The 18772-nt window shown below is 40.8% G+C and overlaps 1 protein-coding gene across 1 annotated transcript in view; it reads left to right on the forward strand.

Moving 5' to 3' along the window:
* The window catches only part of ULK4 (unc-51 like kinase 4), a 4087308-nt gene that overhangs the window by 304402 nt on the left and 3764134 nt on the right, over positions 1 to 18772 (forward strand). Inside the window, exons 4-5 of the mRNA XM_044064733.1 lie at positions 11072 to 11211; positions 15878 to 16040. Coding sequence (XP_043920668.1) covers positions 11072 to 11211; positions 15878 to 16040 — 303 coding nt within the window. The remainder of the gene's footprint in view (positions 1 to 11071; positions 11212 to 15877; positions 16041 to 18772) is intronic.

The raw sequence follows: 18772 nt of genomic DNA on the forward strand, positions 1-18772 counted from the left end.
TCATACCTTGCCTACGCCTAGAGTTCCTTTGGTGGGCAGAGGCCTGCCACCAGAACAAGGGACAACCTTTCACATCACCCCCGCCCAAACCCTAACCCTAACAACAGATGCAGCAGACTATGCATGGGGGCTCACCTGGCAGGGAAGTGCATTCAGGGAAAATGGAACCCAAGTCAAATGCACTTGCATATCAGTCAAAAAGAAATGTTAGCTGTACAGAATGCTGTGACAGCCTTCAAGGACTACATTTTTCCAGGACAACTAATGGTAAAGACGGAGAACACCACAGTTATGTGGTACATAAACAAGCAGGGAGGTACACGTTCTTACCCCCTCTGCAGACTAGCCATGGCATTGTGGAATACAGCCTTGCGCTACCAAGTGCACCTGCAAGCTCAATTCCTGCCAGGAAAATGAAATACACTGGCAGACGGACTAAGCAGAAACCTCATGGACCCACATGAGTGGAAACTGGAACCAAGGATTTTCAACATGTTGACAAGCGAATGGGGGAGCCCAGGTATAGATATGTTTGCCTCCCCCCAGAACTGCCAGTTGGACAAATTTTGCACAAGGACTCCCCACAAACAAGCCTGGAAAGTGGATGCTCTGTCCTTCAGCTGGAAAAACATATCAGTCTATGCCTTCCCCCCACTGCCTCTGCTCTCCAAAGTAATACTAAAAGTCAAACAGGACAAACCAAGGATGATTTTGATTGCACCAGACTGGTTGCACCAACAATGGTACCCCCTCCTGCGCAGTGCGTCATGGTTATCTACATGGCACCTGGCTCAGATTCCTTCCCTGCTGTCTCAGCAGGAGAGCCAGATTCTGCACCCTCAGCTTCCAACACTGAACCTTGCAGCCGGGGTAATTACTTAAAGTCTCCCTTACCATCCCTCCGCAAACCTGTGATGGATGTCATCTTAGAGGCAAGGAGGCCTTGTACTAGAAAATCTTATGCTGAAAAATGGAAAAGATTCTGTGCCTGGAACCTATCTCAAGGGATGAGCACAGCAGCGCCCAATTTACCTCAGATTTTACAATACTGAGATGCTTCACAAGGGTCTGTCTTTTTCCTCCATTAAAATCCTCGCCTCAGCCATTATAACACAGAACCTCCCCTCTTCTCTCATCCACTGCTCAAGCAGTACCTCAAAGGGGCCAAAAATTTGAGACCACCCAGGAGAGCTCTAACCCCAGCCTGGGACCTTAACTTTGCATTGGAGAAACTCACTCTACCTCCTTTTGAGCCAGCTGCTACTGCAGACTTAAAATTTCTTTCTTGGAAAACAGCTTTCCTTTTGGCAATCACTTCAGCTAGCAGGGTATCTGAATTACAGGCCCTTATGGCACTGGAGCCTTTCATCATCTTTCATGCGGGCATGGTGTCACTCAGAACCAATCCATCCTTCATGCCCAAGGTGGTATCCAGTGTGGCTCTTAATCAGTCTATTAATTTGCCAACCTTCTTTCCCAATCCACAGAACAAGGGGAAACGGATTCTGCATTCCTTGGATGTGCACGGACAACTTAGATTCTACTTGGACAGGACTAAACCTCAAAGAAAATCTGAACAACTGCTGGTAGCATTTGCTGCAGGGGTAGAGGGGAAGGCTATTTCAAAACAAACCATTTCTAAATGGATAAGCCATTGCATTCTTTTCTGCTATAAGCACCATGGAAAACCTATCCCCCCAGGGGATCAGACCTCACTCCACCAGGGCTGCATCTACTTCTACAGCCTTTCTGTGAGGCGTTCTTACCAGGGACATCCTAGAAGCTGCTACCTGGAGTTCTGTACATACTTTCACCAAGCATTATCATTTGCCAATTTTCTCTAAATTCAGAGCTGGCTTTGCCACTGCAGTCTTGCAGGGCTTTATAGCTGGCCCTAATGCTGTCTAAACTCCTCCTCCCAACCATTTATTTATTTTTATTTTTTTATTTTATTTTACATTTGTTGACCTGGCTAGTCCAACTGGATACATGTCCATTTTCAGTGGAGGCACAGGGAGATGAGCTCCAAACTATGCTAAGTAACAATATTACAAAGAATAAATGAAAAAATGAAATAGACAATAAAGACAGAAGACAAAAATGCACATCAATAAACATTTAAATAAATTTTCTTCATTGATTGAATTTCTGAAAGTCCCCCCCCCCCCCCCCCCCACAGTGTAAGCAGAATGATTAGGTAAAAGGATAGACATTTGTCTTAGAGAAAAGTAGGAAAGGTAAGATGGATTTAGGTGGTTACTGGATATGTTAAGGATTATACCCACTAGAAAAACAGAAAGAAATGCATATAAGGTTGAAATGCAAGTGCTTGGAATAGGGGGAATATTCTTATTTTATGAATACAGGGTAGTTTACAGGCACTAGAAGACAGGAGAAGATTAAAGCCAAAAAAGCAACAATAGTAATTAGGTTTGGTTATTGAATGATGGTGAAAACAGTAATACTACATTTAGTTTTAATCTGGGTTAGTGCATGGACAAAGCCATTGGATTTTAAGGGGTCGTTTTATTCGATTCTTGAAAAGTGGTAATGATGAAAGTAATTGTAGGTTGCTGGGAAGCCTGTTCCAGATTTTCCCTACTGAATTAGAGAAGAGGGAGTCACCTACTTTGTTAAAGGATTTCTGGATGGTTACTTGTAATTTATTCGCTGAGCGAAGGGTAGTTAGATTACTATAGGGAGAGATGAGGCTACTGAGAATAGGGGTGTTGGTGGGCTGATGTAGTATTTTATGGGTAATGATAAGTTGTTGAAAAAGTATCTGGTTTTGAAGTTCTAGCCAACAAAGCTGTTTAAGATTTAGACAGTGGTGGGTTTTAAATGGGGAACCAGTGGCAAATCTGGTAATGTTGTTGTAGGAGGTTGCCAGTTTATTAAGGTTACTTTTGGAGAGATTGGTATAAATGAGAGAGGCATAGAGGAGGGTAGAGATGAAGGTGGGTATGGGCAATGGTGGTTCTGGCTTCAGGGGTAAGAAAATATTTTATACGATTAGAGAGAGACAATTTTTCTGTTTACAGTTTTGATAGTCATGTTAATATGTGAATCAAAGTTAAGATGTTGATCAATTGTTATGCCTAATAGTTTGGTAGTTGGGTCTGGTGCAATGATAGTGCCATTACTAGTCTTGACAGTGAGGTGAATAGGGGAAAACTTAAGTGTTTGGGTAAAAAGCAGTAGATTAGTTTTTTTGGCATTTAGTAGGAGGCAATGTTGTAGGAACCAATTCTCAACTAAGCTTAATACAGTTTGAGTAATGGTTTGGAGTTCAGGAGCAGAGGAGGCAGTACATACTAGAGTAGAATCATCTGCATATTGAATGCAGGTGGCTTGAGGAATATTTAGATGTAGATCATTAATGAATATAGAGAAGAGGAGAGGTCCTAGGATAGAGCCTTGTGGGACCCCCAAAGTAATAGGAAGATGAGAGGAAAGGTGATTGTCCCAGATGACAGCTTGCTCTCTATTTTCTAAATAGGACTTGAACCATTGTAGTGTTTGTGAGGTGAATGAGAGAGTATTTAGTATGTTTAGAAGTATTTGATGGTTAACCATATCAAAGGCTTTAGAAAGGTCAATAAAAAGTGCAGCAGAGAGCTTATTATTGTTACGATGTTTGTTAATGCAGTCAGAGAAGGATAAGAGTGCAGTAGTGGTGCTATAAAAAGGCCTAAAGCCATGCTGACAATCTGACAGAAGGTTATTTAAGAGAAAGTGATCAAGTAGCTGTTGGTGTATACATTTTTCCATTAGTTTGGCTAGAGGAGAGAGTAGGGCAATGGGATGATAGTTTGAAAGTTTGATGGAGTTACCACCTTTATGAAGTGGGATAATGTGAGAGATTTTCCAGAGAGATGGGATAAGGCCTTCGGTAATGGTTCTGTTGATAAGAATGGAAATAGGGTAGGATAGTACTTTTGCAGCAATCTGCAGATATTCAGCTGGTAAGAGATCAGCTGAGGGGGTACATGGTTTAAGTTTAGTAAGTAAGGTAAAGATGAGAGATGTAGGAACTGGTTTTAGATGAAAGGGGGGTGGTATGCTAGTCAGGGTGGATGGGAGGTTAGAGTTAGCAGGAGGTAAAGAGTTAGCAAGAGATTGTACAGTTTCAGTAAAGCAGGTATTGAGGGCATTAGCAATCTCATTTGTAGAGTTTGAAGAGAGACCTGCGGGGGTTGGAGTCTTGGTGTGTCCTGGGTGTAAGAGATTATTTATAGCTGACCAGAAAATTTGAGGTTTTTGTTGATGTTTATGCTGAAGTTTAAAGTAGTAGTTCTTTTTGTCAAGGAGTATTGCTCTTTTAATGGCATTTCTTAACTGTTTATAGTTCTGGTGGTCAGTTAAATTTTTAGTGATTCTCCATTTAGACCAGATCTTATTTCTTAATCAAATTTTTTGTTTAGTCTCTTTGGTAAGCCATGGAGCGATTTTGGTGCTAGTTCTTATGGTTCTAGTAGGTGCATGGTGTTCCAGGATTTGTAGGAATTTGGAGTTAAAAAAGGATACAGCTTCATCCAGTGGAAGTTGTTTCAAGGGAGACCAGTCACAAGCTTGTAGCTCAGCTTGGAAGCTGACTGGATTAAAATTCTTTTTGTTACGTATAGTTTTAAAGATGGTTTGTAGCTTTGAGAATGTACCCAAATGTAATGACTGCAACAGTGAAACACGAAGAACATAGTACAGTTGTGAACACTTACCATAAATGTAGCTGTTCGAGTGTATTCACTGTTGCAGTCCTGGTTACCCTCCCTCCTGCCCTCTAACTTCTTTTGGCCATACCTCTACTTTCCTTTACTATGCTTAAAAGCCTTTTTGGTGTATTTGCTTTTTTGTTGGAGGTATACCTTTGTGTGTTTATGTTTAATTGCTCCCCATTAGAGGGGCACCTGACATCTGGGGCAAGAAAAACTGATGTAATGGCGCTGGCTGCATGTTGTATACCCCTGATGACCTGATGTCATGGAAGAAGGGACAGCAACTGACGCAGGACCCAAGACTTTGTTAATCAGGCCGACTGAGGGCAAACTGCAAGCAGATTACCCAAATGTAATGACTGCAACAGTGAATACACTCGAACATCTACATTTATGGTAAGTGTACACAACTGTACTTTTTACTCCACTCCTTGTGGATATTTCCAAAAGCAGAGCCCCTTAGGTACGTGACCCGTCTGCATACTTTCCTCAAAAAAAATATTATCCAACTGGAGGGATTTATATCTAAAAAAAAATATTTTCCAAGCAGTCAATCTGCTCCTTCAGTGTTAAATACTGACCATCACTTGTTTGTGACAGCACAGCACATCCAGGAACATTGATGTTGTCAAGCCATATGTTCACCTTATTGGCGGAAGAGTCTTGAGAGCCTCACCTGGAGATCCCTGAATACTATGCAAATTCCCTGAAAGTCCTGAATTGCCAGTATCATTCAATGCATTAATCCAATTATTATGCAAAAGGGCCTGTGTGAATTGTTGGGTGAATTGCTGGTTGAGTTGCTGAACAAATAGAGTTAAATCAGTTTGCTCATTAGGAGGTGAAAAATGCTAGCTGATAAACAAGTCCTGAGAGCCTCAAGCCATTGTTTTTGGCAATCAAAGTTTTTTTGCCACTTGTGATGTACAATATCTTTTTTCATTATACTTCATGATGAAGGTCTACAGTGGTTTGATGAGATGGTCCATAGGTTCGGCAATGTAACAGGAAATAATGAGGCTTTGATCCACGAGTTTATGGATATAATATTGACTTAATTTAAGCTTTTTAAATGTTTTTAATTAAACTGTATGAGTTTATGAGCACAAACTACTGTTTTTTTTTTGGTATCATTTTCACCACAGATATTTTGATGCATATTAATAAGTGTTGTCAGTTTTTGACAAATTTTTATGTTTAGCATTTCCTCAAGGGGACTTCTATATCAGACCCCTAGACAGGCTAAGTTCTTCCAACATGGTGCATAAACATTACAGAACTCACTTTATGTTCAGACCAGTGGATCTATCCTAAATCTTTAGTCATGGAAAATCTACTTTTTTAACTTCACATAGAATTTGAGTTACAGGTTCTAATATACAAAATGTTATAAAAACAATTCACTTTTCTAAAAAAGAATCATTCTTTCCCACTGAAAGTGATGTCATTGTTTACCTTGAATCAGTCCGTTTATCCTTAAACATTAACATCTTTCTCTTTTTACTTTGCCTGTCACCCAGCACATCCATGAAGCTATCGTGTGGCCAGAATTCAACAAGTCAGACGGCACTAAAATCATTTCAGATTTAGGGAAGGCAGTCCAGCAAGGAATTCTATTGAATCTGTTACTTGAATTATTTATCAAGTTGTATCTACATTATTTCTTATTACGTTAGTTTGTTAGCAAGACTTGTCTTCTAAGTAGAGAGATACAGCTGTGTATGGTGTTCAGTATGGCATCAAATCTTTAAGGTAGCTGCACTTCCGCAGCACATGCAGTTTTCGACTCTGTCTACCATTAAAGATGTATTTGTTGGGGCCTTATTTATTATGTGGCAAGTATTTTAAAGGTGAATCCTTGATGTAGTCGCACATTTCTGTAATGTGACCCCATTTCATATCACCTGAGGATTACGATGTCTTAAGAAATTCATGTAAGTTTTTAAAGTCGTATTGTATGGTCTCAACTGTCTTCTTTTTCAGTATATTGACCTTGATTTAACAGTAACTATTAGCACAGCTTCTTCATTACTTCTGCCAATATTTTCAAATGTTACTGAAATAGTCTTTGCATGCTTGGGCTGAAAATGCATCACATTGGCTTAGTGGTTAAGGTTTTTGTCTTACATTTGACAAAATCCAGAGTAAAATCATGATCTCTGGCCATGGCTTTTGTTTTCTTTGCATGTCCTGCATGTGTTTGTGTAGAGTTTCTGTGGCTAATTCTTTTTCTCTAACCTCCTGGCACATACGTACTAGCTTTTTACTGTAAACCATAACGTATATATAACATTTACTGTTGTCCTTGTGGTCAGAGTAATTGAAAAAGGTCCAGGAAGAATCGGTTCACTTTCCTGAGGTTTTATGATTATATTGCACTTTCTGGTTTTTAGGGGTGGTGGTCTACTTACCCATCTCTTGTAAATGTGTGGTGTACCATGTTCTTTGAGGAAAGGTGAGAAATAAGATAACCCAGGAAAAAGTCCGAAGACAGACATATGAATTTTCATTACTTTGGGTTGTGAAGAGATGAAAATGCATGCATATTATCTAAATTATTAAAAGTTCCTGCAATATTTACATCACCAACAAGCCACAGTCCAGCTCATCTGAGGCTTCTCTGTGGGCCACCAGCCAGGCAGAAAATCTATTTTTTTTTCTTGGAACTGGGAATTATGGAATGCAGTGTCTCATAATTCACACACTCAGTCAGAAATGCACAAGTTGTTCTACCAGGTTGTTGGGCTATTAGTACAGGTGGTGAGTTGAAACTCAATGACAAGTTTAGGTTGCAGAAAGAGGGCTTGTGCAATAAAGAGAAAGCTGAGTGTAGGGTGCAGTAGCAGTGTTGTATTTTTTATTACTAGCAGGAAACTTAATATTATCTGTGGGCAGTGGAAGCAATATGCACTACCCACATTAACTTTCATTCATGTATATTTTTTTAAGTTTGTTAGGGTGATTATGGTAGTTAGGAGGGCTGTACAAGCATGGTGAATTTCATTGCTGCAACCATTATTTCTTCCATTTTCTGGTGATTGTACATTGGTGATGATCATCAAAAGTAGCTGGCAGTTTCAGAGGCATTCTTTGCTTGAAAACAAGACAATTACAAATGCTAGTTGTATGAGAGCAGCGAGCTGAAATACATTACTCTGGCCATTTTTTTCTGTCACTTTCTCCACAATTTAGCATCATAGGTTTATGTAGCTGTATCTGTCCTCCTGTCGGTAGGAAAGCGGCTGTATGTCAAAGAAAAGACACTTATGTCCATCCATCCACAACCCCTTTTTCCCATTTCTGCACATGGGATTTGGATGTCACTTCAACAGTCACAATCATCTAGAGCCAGGATTTACACCACCAGGTAGATAGCCTTGCTGTGGTGGTGTCTCACACACACACACACACACACACACACACACACACACACACACACACACACACATACACATGCACACTCACAGCTGTGGCCAGTTTAGAGTGTCTGTTCCACCTACTGCATGCCTTTGGAATGTGGGAGGAAACCAGAACACCCAGAGGAAACCCACGTGAACACAGGGACAACATGCAGACTCTGCAGAGAAGGCACCCTGAGAATAAAACCGGGAAACCTCTTGTGGTGAGGCGGCAACACTATCCACCACTGTGTGATCACTGTTAAATGATTATTCTTTGTTAAATGGCTCATCAGGGGGCATTATATATATTTGTGAGTAGCCAGTAGAAATACATTGATGTGATCTTTATTTCTTTCATTTTCTTCATAATCAAACCTCAGAGGTGCACACAGAACATGACTATATTTTGAAGATAGGGGTGATGAGGCATGTTGTCCATGACCTATTGCATGGACATGATATGCTTGGGGCAAGGTGCATGTCTGACAACAGCAAACCGAAGTATATTTCTCTGACCATTACTTTTTTTTTTTTTTTAATGAGATATCTTAAGTGTTTAGAATGGGGTTATTTTTTGTTGTAGAGACTTTGATTGAAACCAAAGGGCAGTTAAGTAATTATTGATATGTCTTTGGGGGAGAGCCAGTCTATATGTCTGAGAGCAACAAGCAGAACATAAAGCCATGACTAAAGCCCAGTCAACCCAGGTTTGATTAGCAGCTTGGACGACTGACAGAGCTGCAGCAAGGATGAGCATGCCCATTGAAGGATTGTGGGGGGTGACATATGGGCAGGGCAGCCAGAGCAATAGGAGCTCCTTGGCTGAGGCCAGGACGGCAATTGCAATGTTCTCGGCTGAAGATGTCGGGCAAATTGTTGTTAGCAGTACCATGCAGAAATGTGGAGGTGGGGCAGTTCGGCCATCCTATTGCACATCCCTGAAGGTGAGTCACAGCACACAGATTGTGGAGAAATGGGGTAGGATTAAAGTAGACCCCCCCTCAGGTGATGATAGGACAGTAACAACCCCCCACCACCAAGGATGCCCTTAAAATCCATGCTGGCCCTGGCATCAAATTTGGTAATAGTCCAGGGGATGATTGGAGTGGTTAACAGACCCGAAATGGATATGGAGCACAGGGACAACTGTTATGAGGACTCCAGGGGATTAAAAATAAAGCAGAAAAAAATGCTGAAGTGCATTGCATTACATTTCTAACTTCTTCACAGTTACGTTAGTGTGCTGTCTCGGAGAGAGCACGTTCAGTGCAGTAGTATGTATGTAAAAAAGCTGAAGTTTGTGTTGATTGTATTTTCAGAAACTCTTTGAAAGACACAACCCCCGTTTTGGTTTTTGGTTTGTTTACTACTTGTTATAGTTTCTCATCCTCCATAAACCAGATGTCTTCAGAGTCAGTCCACTAAACATGCATTTTTTCTCAAAGTGATATATTCATAATGTATAAAATTGTATGTTTTTATAGCATAAGAAATAAAATCAGACGTATTTTGTCCCTGATAGTGATGTATTCGACATTTGAAATATTTTACAGAAAATAACAAAAAGGTAGAACGTTACTGGGTATTCTGACTTTGCATTCTGAAATCAGTCTGTTGTGTTACCTTTGCATCTAAATGCACACATTGACTGCGATTTATAACTGAATATCAATATTTGTTGTCCAACAAAAAGTAAAAATGTCTTTGAGATATAACCCCAGAAAGTTACGTAGTAACAAGTCCAGCCCCTGGTGTAAAAAGAATGGACAAGGCTAATTTACACTAAGTTCTAGGAAAAGCATGCACGACTAGTATAGGGCATGAGCATTTTATACTGTGAATGGTCCCCAGGCAGATCCATGAAGCCCTTCATACATGCCCTGTTGTCTTACAGACGTACCAAGACACTTCCCACTAAGGACTTAAACTGTTCCTTATAAAAGATACTAATAGTGAGACAGTATTACTTCAGCTGATGAAAATGTAACCCCTTCCATCATTTAGACAGGTACAGGCTTTTAGGTGTCAAGACATTTCCATATGGATGCATTTGGTTTGGGGCGGGCTGAAATAAAATTCAGCTGCTGAGACATATGTCTGTTGAACATTCATTGCAGGCACAGCAAAGCATGCAGCACCATGCTCACAGCTCCAATAATTAAGTGTGCAAACCTTGGAGGAAAGTTATTTTTGCATGGAGCAAGCCACTCTGTATCTCCATGTAGGAGGTCTCCCCAAACTTAAATAAAAGAAAACCGCACTGTCAGAGAATGCTGTTTTATGCAAATTTCTTTGCTCAATCAACACTCGCTCAGATTGGTGAGTATCAGTTGACATGTTCCTTCACTCAGACAGTACATATAAATTAGTCACCAAATGACCTACATAATATCTTTGGGATGTGGGAAGAAGCCAGAACACCTGGGAAAACCCACACAAACACAAGAGGGGACATGCAGACCATGCACAGAAGGCACTCAAGATGAGAACTGAACCAGAGAACCTGTTTTTTGGACAGTGCTACTTGATGTGCCATTTGTTCACCCTTTTTATTTCTTACATAATCATGGCCCCTCCAAAATGAGTTTCCTTAATTATAACACAGAATTATAAAATGTCTGCTAAAATTATGGAATCTGATTACTAGATCTTTCTGAAAATAAGATATTTCTGTCTAAAGGCTGTCTAATGATATTTAAACATAGATCTGGAATTAAACATTTGATTGTGTATCATTTTATTTGAATATGTCTCTTAGGCATGTAGAAATAAACTCCATCATTACTGCAGGTATTTAACATTGGTGGATGCTTGCCTTCAAAGGACTTCTGAATATAGTGGGTATTTTTACTGATAGTTTTTAAGTGCTTAGGACAAAGGTCTTGATAAATTGTTTTCCAGAATGAAGATCTGTCTAGTTTATTGTTTTACTGACATTTCTTAAATTTCTTTTAGGAGGATCCCTGGAAATGGTTATTTCTCAAGATGAATACCTACATGAAGATGTGGTCAGAGAATTTGGTGCTGATTTAGTGACAGGATTGCACTACCTTCATGAACTAGGAATATTATTCTGTGATCTTAACCCAGCTAAGGTAATAAATACAGGACTGTACCAGCTTACCGTTTATAGGCTTTTACTTGCGAAACCTATAGTTACATATCCATAAAGGCTGATTTTTCTGTAATGTTTCTAACTTTCTACAGCAAGATTCATTACATGTATATTTTTTAATTATTTGTAGAACTGAAGATATCCCCAGCAATATACTTATAAATGAGTATGTTCCATTAAGCTATTATAAATGCACTATTCACTTCCTAGAGGTATAATTCTGTCCCAGTCATTATGAGTTGTATAAGCAACACAATACAGATACTGAGTCTAATACTTCTGAAGGTCTTCTCACAAGTATAATGTTGTATAGGTTAGTAAGATCTTTGATTGCTGAACTTTGACTTTCTCTTTGAAGGGCTATCTCCTTGGCTTCTACAGCAGTCTGTTAGCTATTTAATTTATCACAAACTGTCAGATATGGTCAGATATTCTTCGCTCCAGCAAAACTTGGCTCACTTCTTGGGTTTTTTTTTTCCTTCCTCACTATGCATTAGTGACATCAGCACAAAGTGCATCATTCTGCACAGACATATCCACCAAAATCAGTGGGAAATCCTCTCAGAAAATACCAGAGAAATTTTCTAGTTGGTTTAGCTCTTTCATCCATCAGGGATCAACTGCAGAACTTCATCAGAACAGATGATGACTGTTACTCTCCATCCATTTAAATACCTGTCCAGGAAAACTTACCTATTGCAGGTGACTGATTTCTCTTCTTCTTCTTCTGGCAATCATGTCTTTTGCAGAGCAGTGTAGGGGACTGACTGTTCTCTTCCAAACTACTCTCCTTTTCTCTCTGTAATTTTCCAGAGAATAAAAAGGATCCTACCATAGACCATCCAAGTTTTTCTTCAGGGAACTGACCTCTCCCTGACTTTTTGTTACTTAACCAGGTATCTCTCCTCAAAAACTGTAGTAGTAGCAGTGAGTCAGAGAGAAACCTTTTCCAATATGGATATGCATTGGCAGCTCAGGTACTATCTTGATAGAATGAAGTCCTTTAGAAAAGCAGAACATCTATTCATTTCTTATGATGTGATTAAGAAAGAACAACAAGTCAAAACAGATTATTTTGAGATGGCTGTCCTCAGCTGTTGGCTTTTGTTATACCCACCATGGTAAATCAATTCCAGGTAGTATAAAGGCACATACTATTGTAGGTGCCAAGGCTCTAGTAGAATGTTGGAAAAAGGTGGACACTAGAAGCATTCTGTAGGCAGCAGTTTGGTCCTCTGTACATACTTTTACAAAGTATTACAAACTGGATTCCTTTTCCAAGTTTAGGACCATTTTCCAGGGGCTCCTGGATCCCTGTCCTTTGTCCTCCCAAACTGGATAGGCTTTGGTAATCAGCCCTTATATAGCCAAAAGGCTATTGCAGCAGTGAGAATGCTGAACATAGTACAGTTGTTTAAGCTGTACGTACCATAACAATAGATGTTTAATTTCCTCACTAGTGCAGTAGCCACACCCACCCATCATCCTCCTACTTCTGTAATTATATAGTTGTCTGGATATAAAGTTGTTGCTGTTTATAGCTTGTAGAGGTTCAGAATATGTACATTTTTCTCTGTGTATGGGCAAGAAAGTCCTGAAGATTTCTTCACTCTGACTGCTAATTTCTCTCCTTTGTACTGACCAATCAAATAGGGAGATTCCAGATCTGACCCTTTGTGCAGATTAGCCATGGTAGCTTGGGATATAGCTATTCAGCATAATCTCACTCTCCAGGTGTCTTACATTCCTTCAGAGCAAAGAATTGCAGCAGACAAGACTGAACAGGACCTAGACCGTCTCATGAATGGAAATTGAATAAGGAGAGTCTTCCAGGATTTGTTTCAGCTGTGGAGAACATCTCAGATTGCTCTATTTACCGCCATTCACAACAAACAACTAGCAAAATTCTGCACCAGGACTTCTTGCAAACAGGCCTGGAAAACAGATGCACTTTCATTTTCTTAGATGCAAATGTTCCTGTATGCCATTCTACCCTTTTACTGATATCTAGGGTCATTCTGATGATTCATAAGGACTTTCCAGAGATCATTGTGTTGACTCCTTTCTGTCCCAGGCAACAGTGGTTCTTCCTTTGCTTGGAAATAGCCTAGAACAATTACCACAAGCTTCTTCACATATTGGACCTTCTCACAAAAGTCAGGGATTGTTTGATACACCCCAGCTTGAAGCAACATCAAATAGATGTTGAATACAATAGAGTAGAATTTTAATAAATTTTAAGCACTTATTTTTTCTGAGGATGCTTATCAGATATTAAAGGAAGCAAAACCTGCTACTAGAAAATCATATATTTGAAAATGGAAAATATTTTCTGGTTGGTGCCATAATAAGAACTAAGACCCTTATCTTCTGGACTTTCTTACTTCTCTGCCAAGGTTCACTTGCTGACCATTTCTCCCAGTGGATCCCCTCTTTCTATGCATCCTATGTCAGGATGTTTTGAAAGTGTTTCTATATACCTATCCACCTATAAAGCAGGTGGCTGATTCTTACCATGTTAAATTTGTTTTGGAAAAAATAACTCTTGCTCCATTTGAACCAGTTCATCAGGCTGATTTGAGGTTCTTAACATGGAAAACAGTGTTGCTAATTGCTCTGACTTTTGCAAGAAGAGTGTCTGAGATGCAAGCTCAGCCTCGTCTCATCTTCCAAGTTATACGATTTCTTTGAGAACTAATTCTTCATTTATGTCTGAAGTGGTACCCAAGTTTAATTTCACTAAAGCTGTCCATCTCCCTGTCTTCTTTGTAGAACCTAAAAATAAGGAAGCATTGCTTCTTCATAACCTGAATGTCTACAGCCAAGATAATATATTGACAGAATGAAAACCTTCAGAAATTCTTATCAGTTATTCATTTCTTATGAAGTTTAAGAAAAAAAAGCCAAATAGAGTCAAAGCAGACAGTTTCCAAATGATTGTTCAGTGTTTTTTTTCTTTTTATTGCTTCCACTGTAACAATTAATTTCCAGATAGTGTCAAGACACGTTCTACTAGGGCCTTGACTTCTTCAGTGGCTTTTTGGAAATGGGAGGATTCTAGAAATATTCCTGAGACAATAACCTCATCCTCTGTACATACTTTTACAAAGCAATACAAACCAATACAGACTTTTCCAGGTCTAGAGCAGGCTTTGCTAGTGCAATTCTCTGGGGGTTCCTGGACCGTCATCTTTTCTCTTTCTCCCAAACTTTATAAACTATGTTATTCTACCCATATAATTAAGGTTACTGCAGCAGTGATCCAGTGATGAATATAGTACAGTTGTGTAAGTAAGTTTACCATAATAGTAGATGTTCGAGTAGCTCACTGCTGTGAGCTGTATGTGCTCGTATGTCTCTTGACAGACCAGGTTTGGACAGTCAAGGAGAAATAAGGTGTCAACATGTAAAACCTTGTATGTCTGTGTGTGCGTATGTGTGTGAATATCTGCAAGTTTTTTCCTCTGCATCAATGTGTGTCTGTATCCGTTTGAGTATGCATGCATGTGTGCTTATGTCGAATACATCTCTCTATGTACATGTGTATGGTTGTGTGTTTGTATGTGCATGTGTGTATTGAGTAGATGTTAAACTTCTATATTTTGGATGTAAAATACTTCTTGTAACAGTTATTTATACTGCACTAACTTTGAAACTTAAGGTGGAAGAACTATTTTATATAAAAAAATGTAACAAATAATATATACTAATAAAAAACGGAAGCAAAACAACTTAACTCATTCCCTCCAGTACAACTCTTTAAAGTGCATACCTTTACCTCCCAGTGGATGTGGCTTGAGCATTAAAAAAATGAAGTTATCACCTTACAGTTCAAACAAATATTCATATCTCTGGAACCATAAGTGTTAAAAGAAAACTGTAAATGCAAACTATTCAGGATAAGTTAAGTTTTAGATTAGTGGCGTTCATTCATTTGATGCTTTAAAACGGATTTTATAAGCCAAAATAAAAACAGTGAATATTAATTTTGTAATGTTATATAAACAGATTGATATCTCAGTAATCATTCAAGCAAGACACATACTGCAAGCAGCATTTTCTTCATATAGCCGTGAGCTTTCATATATTAGGTTATACAGTTCTGTCTGTGTTACCTGAATGTTGAGATATTTAGAGAAATATGAAAGTTACAATACAAAGAAATAGTATAGAAATACTATTCAATATCTCTTTAGCTGCATTAGACAGAGGTCGAATATCAAAACAGTTGGGTTTGTCATCATGTATGCTTGAAGATAAACATTCTGATACCTTGTATGTAGCATGGTTTTGGAATTATTAATGCAAATGAGAACAAGCAGTGTTTGACACCTAGAGGCACAGTAGGAGGTAACTGCAGAAATGCCTGGAGACAATAATGCCCTCCTGGGTGGGTGTTACACGGAAGTAATGTACCATTCAGGTATTGAGAAGATATTTTGCCTGGGACCTTGGGGTTTGCAATACTCATGGGTTAGACATTATTTCACTGTTAACACCCACCCTGTAGACATCATTGCTGGTGTAATGCATTGATAGGGTTTTTGAAGGACAGAAGCTGACATATGTGTTTTTGTTTGTACACCTAATATCAAATGCCTTCTTTTATACTATGCACTGATAACAGTATTCTTTATTATTTATAGATATTGGTTGATGGTCCTGGTACCCTGAAATACAGCAACTTTTGCTTAGCTAAAGCAGAAGGGGAGAACTTGGAAGAATTTTTTGCTATGGTTGGATCTGAAGAAGCTGGTGGTGACAGTGGTGAAATCACACCTAGAAGAAATCTGAGAAATCGAGTCAGAGGTATTTTTATCCAGTTTGGCCATGATATAGCCAGGAAAACTGTAATAAATTTTAATTGCTCTCTGGCAGCAGTGTATCCTGTTTGCATTTCTTTACTTTAATGGTCTGGTTAGTCTTTGTATTCAGGAAGAAGACTGTCTTCTTTTCATGTCATCTTTCAGAAGGGTCTCTGTGTCTGCATGGGTTGTAGTCCAGTTCTGGGCAGTTTTTGTGCATGAACATTCAGTGGAAATTGATTATTTGAAGACTGATTACTAAATTGAAGAAACCAAATGATGTTATGTGATCCTATCTCGCCTACATTCTGTACTGATGGGTTCGGAGCCGATCCCTCGGCTCCGACTCGGCACGCTTATGCTATAGAGCGAGGCCTCTTATTGGCTGAGCTATCTTTATCCCAGGATGCACCACCACTAATCCCCCAGATCTCGTTTGCCGCTAACAAGCTTAGACGTTGTCTCAACTTGGCTGGGCTAAGTACTATTTATTTAGGCTTTTTCCTGTCACAAATTTCCTTACTTTGAACCCAAAAGCTGTTTTAACAGCTATTGTTGTTATATAAGTGTGATTGGTTGATTTCTGTTGAGAAATTCGTGATTTTTTTAGTCAGGGAAGGTTTTCCGTGTTAGTTAGAGGGGCCTTCCCCTGTTGCTTTGCTACTAGTGTCTCTTTCTTGGGTCAAGTACCCGTTTAAGTTAGAGGGTCTTGACTCTCTTTCTCTCTTTTCTGTCTGTTTAACTGTTTAGTGTAAAAAAAAAAAAAAAAAAAAAAAAAATATATATATTTGTTAAAGTTGTTAAATTTGTTGAATTTAACTTTACCTTTTGGCTAAGTTTAGTATTTTTCACTTAGATAGACCGTTATGTCTAAAGAACACAAACCCTCCGGGTTTAAGAAATGCACGAGGTGTGGTTTTAAAATGTCCATAACGGACGACCACTCCTCGTGCGTCTATTGCTTAGGTGCCAAGCACCTACAAGAATCGTGTAGTGTCTGCCACGCATTCTCATCAAGAGTCCTCCAGGAGAGGAAGAACAAATTAATCCTCAAGGGATTAATCAAGCCTTCCTTCGAGGAGGCTTTATCTTCCTCTCCGTCTCCTTCTAAAAAGAAGAAAGCGTCGGCTCCGACCAGTCAGTCGGAATAGACCGCTAAAAAATCTAAGCAGACTTCTCCATCGGCTCCACGGACTTCGGAGCCGAGGTCGGAACGGTCTGCCTCGATGCCTCCAGCCTTGACCCCTCTGGTTTCGGAGCCGAGGTCTGGGGCATCGAGAGGCGGGTCACCCTCATCGGCTCCACTGATATTGGAGCCGATAAGGGTTACCGGCTCAGACTCTTCCCCCTCGGAGCCGAAGTCCTTATCGGCACCGAGGGAAATTTCCTTGAGATCTTCCTCGGAGCCGATAGTTGTTGAGTCCATTCGGAGCCGGTCCCCGAGCCCTTCGGAGCCGATGGAGAAATCGGTTCGGGCCCGATCGGTATCCTCTAGATCATCCAAGATGTCTGATTCGGACATCGACAAGGGTGCTCCTTCGACTCTTCCAGTCTCCGGTGTTCCAAAAGCTAGTTTTGGCTCCAGCCCATTTGGCTTCGGAGCCGATGGTCCACTCCCCTACTGTGGTTCCTCCTCCAAGAGCTTCGGCACCGTTGGAGCCGGTGCTGGTGGAACCTTTGGAGGTGTTAGGGTCAGGCCCGACCCTTGCTCCAACTCCGGCTCTTGGGTCGGAGTTCAGTACACGGACTTCTTCCTTCGGCCCTGGGGGGGAGGCTTCGGGATTGATGCTTTCGGTCCCAAGTCTCCCTCTTGGTGCGTCGGCGTTGGGAGTGCCGTCCACTGTCGTGGCCACGGAGGTGGGACCCTCCCAGGATTCTGGTGGTCCCGCCTTCAGGGCTATGAGGAGTGCATTAGCCAAATCTTCCTTGGCTACCTCCACGGTTTCCCCAGCTCCTTCCCTGCATATGGAAACTGGGTCGTTGGCAGTCCCCCTGTCCTTAGACAGCGGAGCCCAGGGGCCTCAGGTTACCCCCGCTGGGGTTTCTCCCCCTCCTGGAGGTCCTTCTGAAGCCTCTTCGGAAGAACCCCCCAGGAAAAGATCGTGCAAGAGGAAGCACGTTGACTCTCCTGATGAGTCTCTAACATCCGACACTGATCTCGATGATGCAGAGGGTTCCCCTAAGTTGTCCTCGGATGATGTCTCCTTTGCAGACATCCTTGAAGCCCTAAAACAACGAGGTGGCTGGCAGTCCAAACCTCCCTCTGCTGATGAGTCGGTGTTCCTGAAGGCCTTCGGGGCTCAGCCCTCCGCCTCCTGGGTGTCTCCGCCCTTCGATGAGCTCTTGGATTTGATCTGTCGAAGGGCGTGGGAACACCCAGACTCTGTGGAACTGGTGCCTGCTCGTCCGAATAAGTTCCTTTCGGCGCCCCCTGAAAAAGAGTTTCTAACTAAAGGTGTGGCTGTAGATGCTTTGGTGGTGGCATCTCCTACCCAGCAAGATGTAGCAGAGGCTTCGACGTCCGTCCATCCTCCTAATAAGGAGTCTAGGAGCATGGATCGGTACGGGAAGCGCGCCCTCAGTTCAGCGGCCTTTACACTGAGGTCCTTGAACTACCTTACGCACTTTACCAGATTTCAGAGGGATCTGATTAAGGAGCTATCCGATACCCTCTTGGGTAACCTGCCTCAGGAGCTGGCCCAGACGGTTGGCTCTCAGCTGGCTACAATGTCGTCC

This window comes from Protopterus annectens, chromosome 3.part0 (assembly GCF_019279795.1).
Source record: "Protopterus annectens isolate FY-2018-M chromosome 3.part0, PAN1.0, whole genome shotgun sequence".
Taxonomy (NCBI): domain Eukaryota; kingdom Metazoa; phylum Chordata; order Ceratodontiformes; family Protopteridae; genus Protopterus; species Protopterus annectens.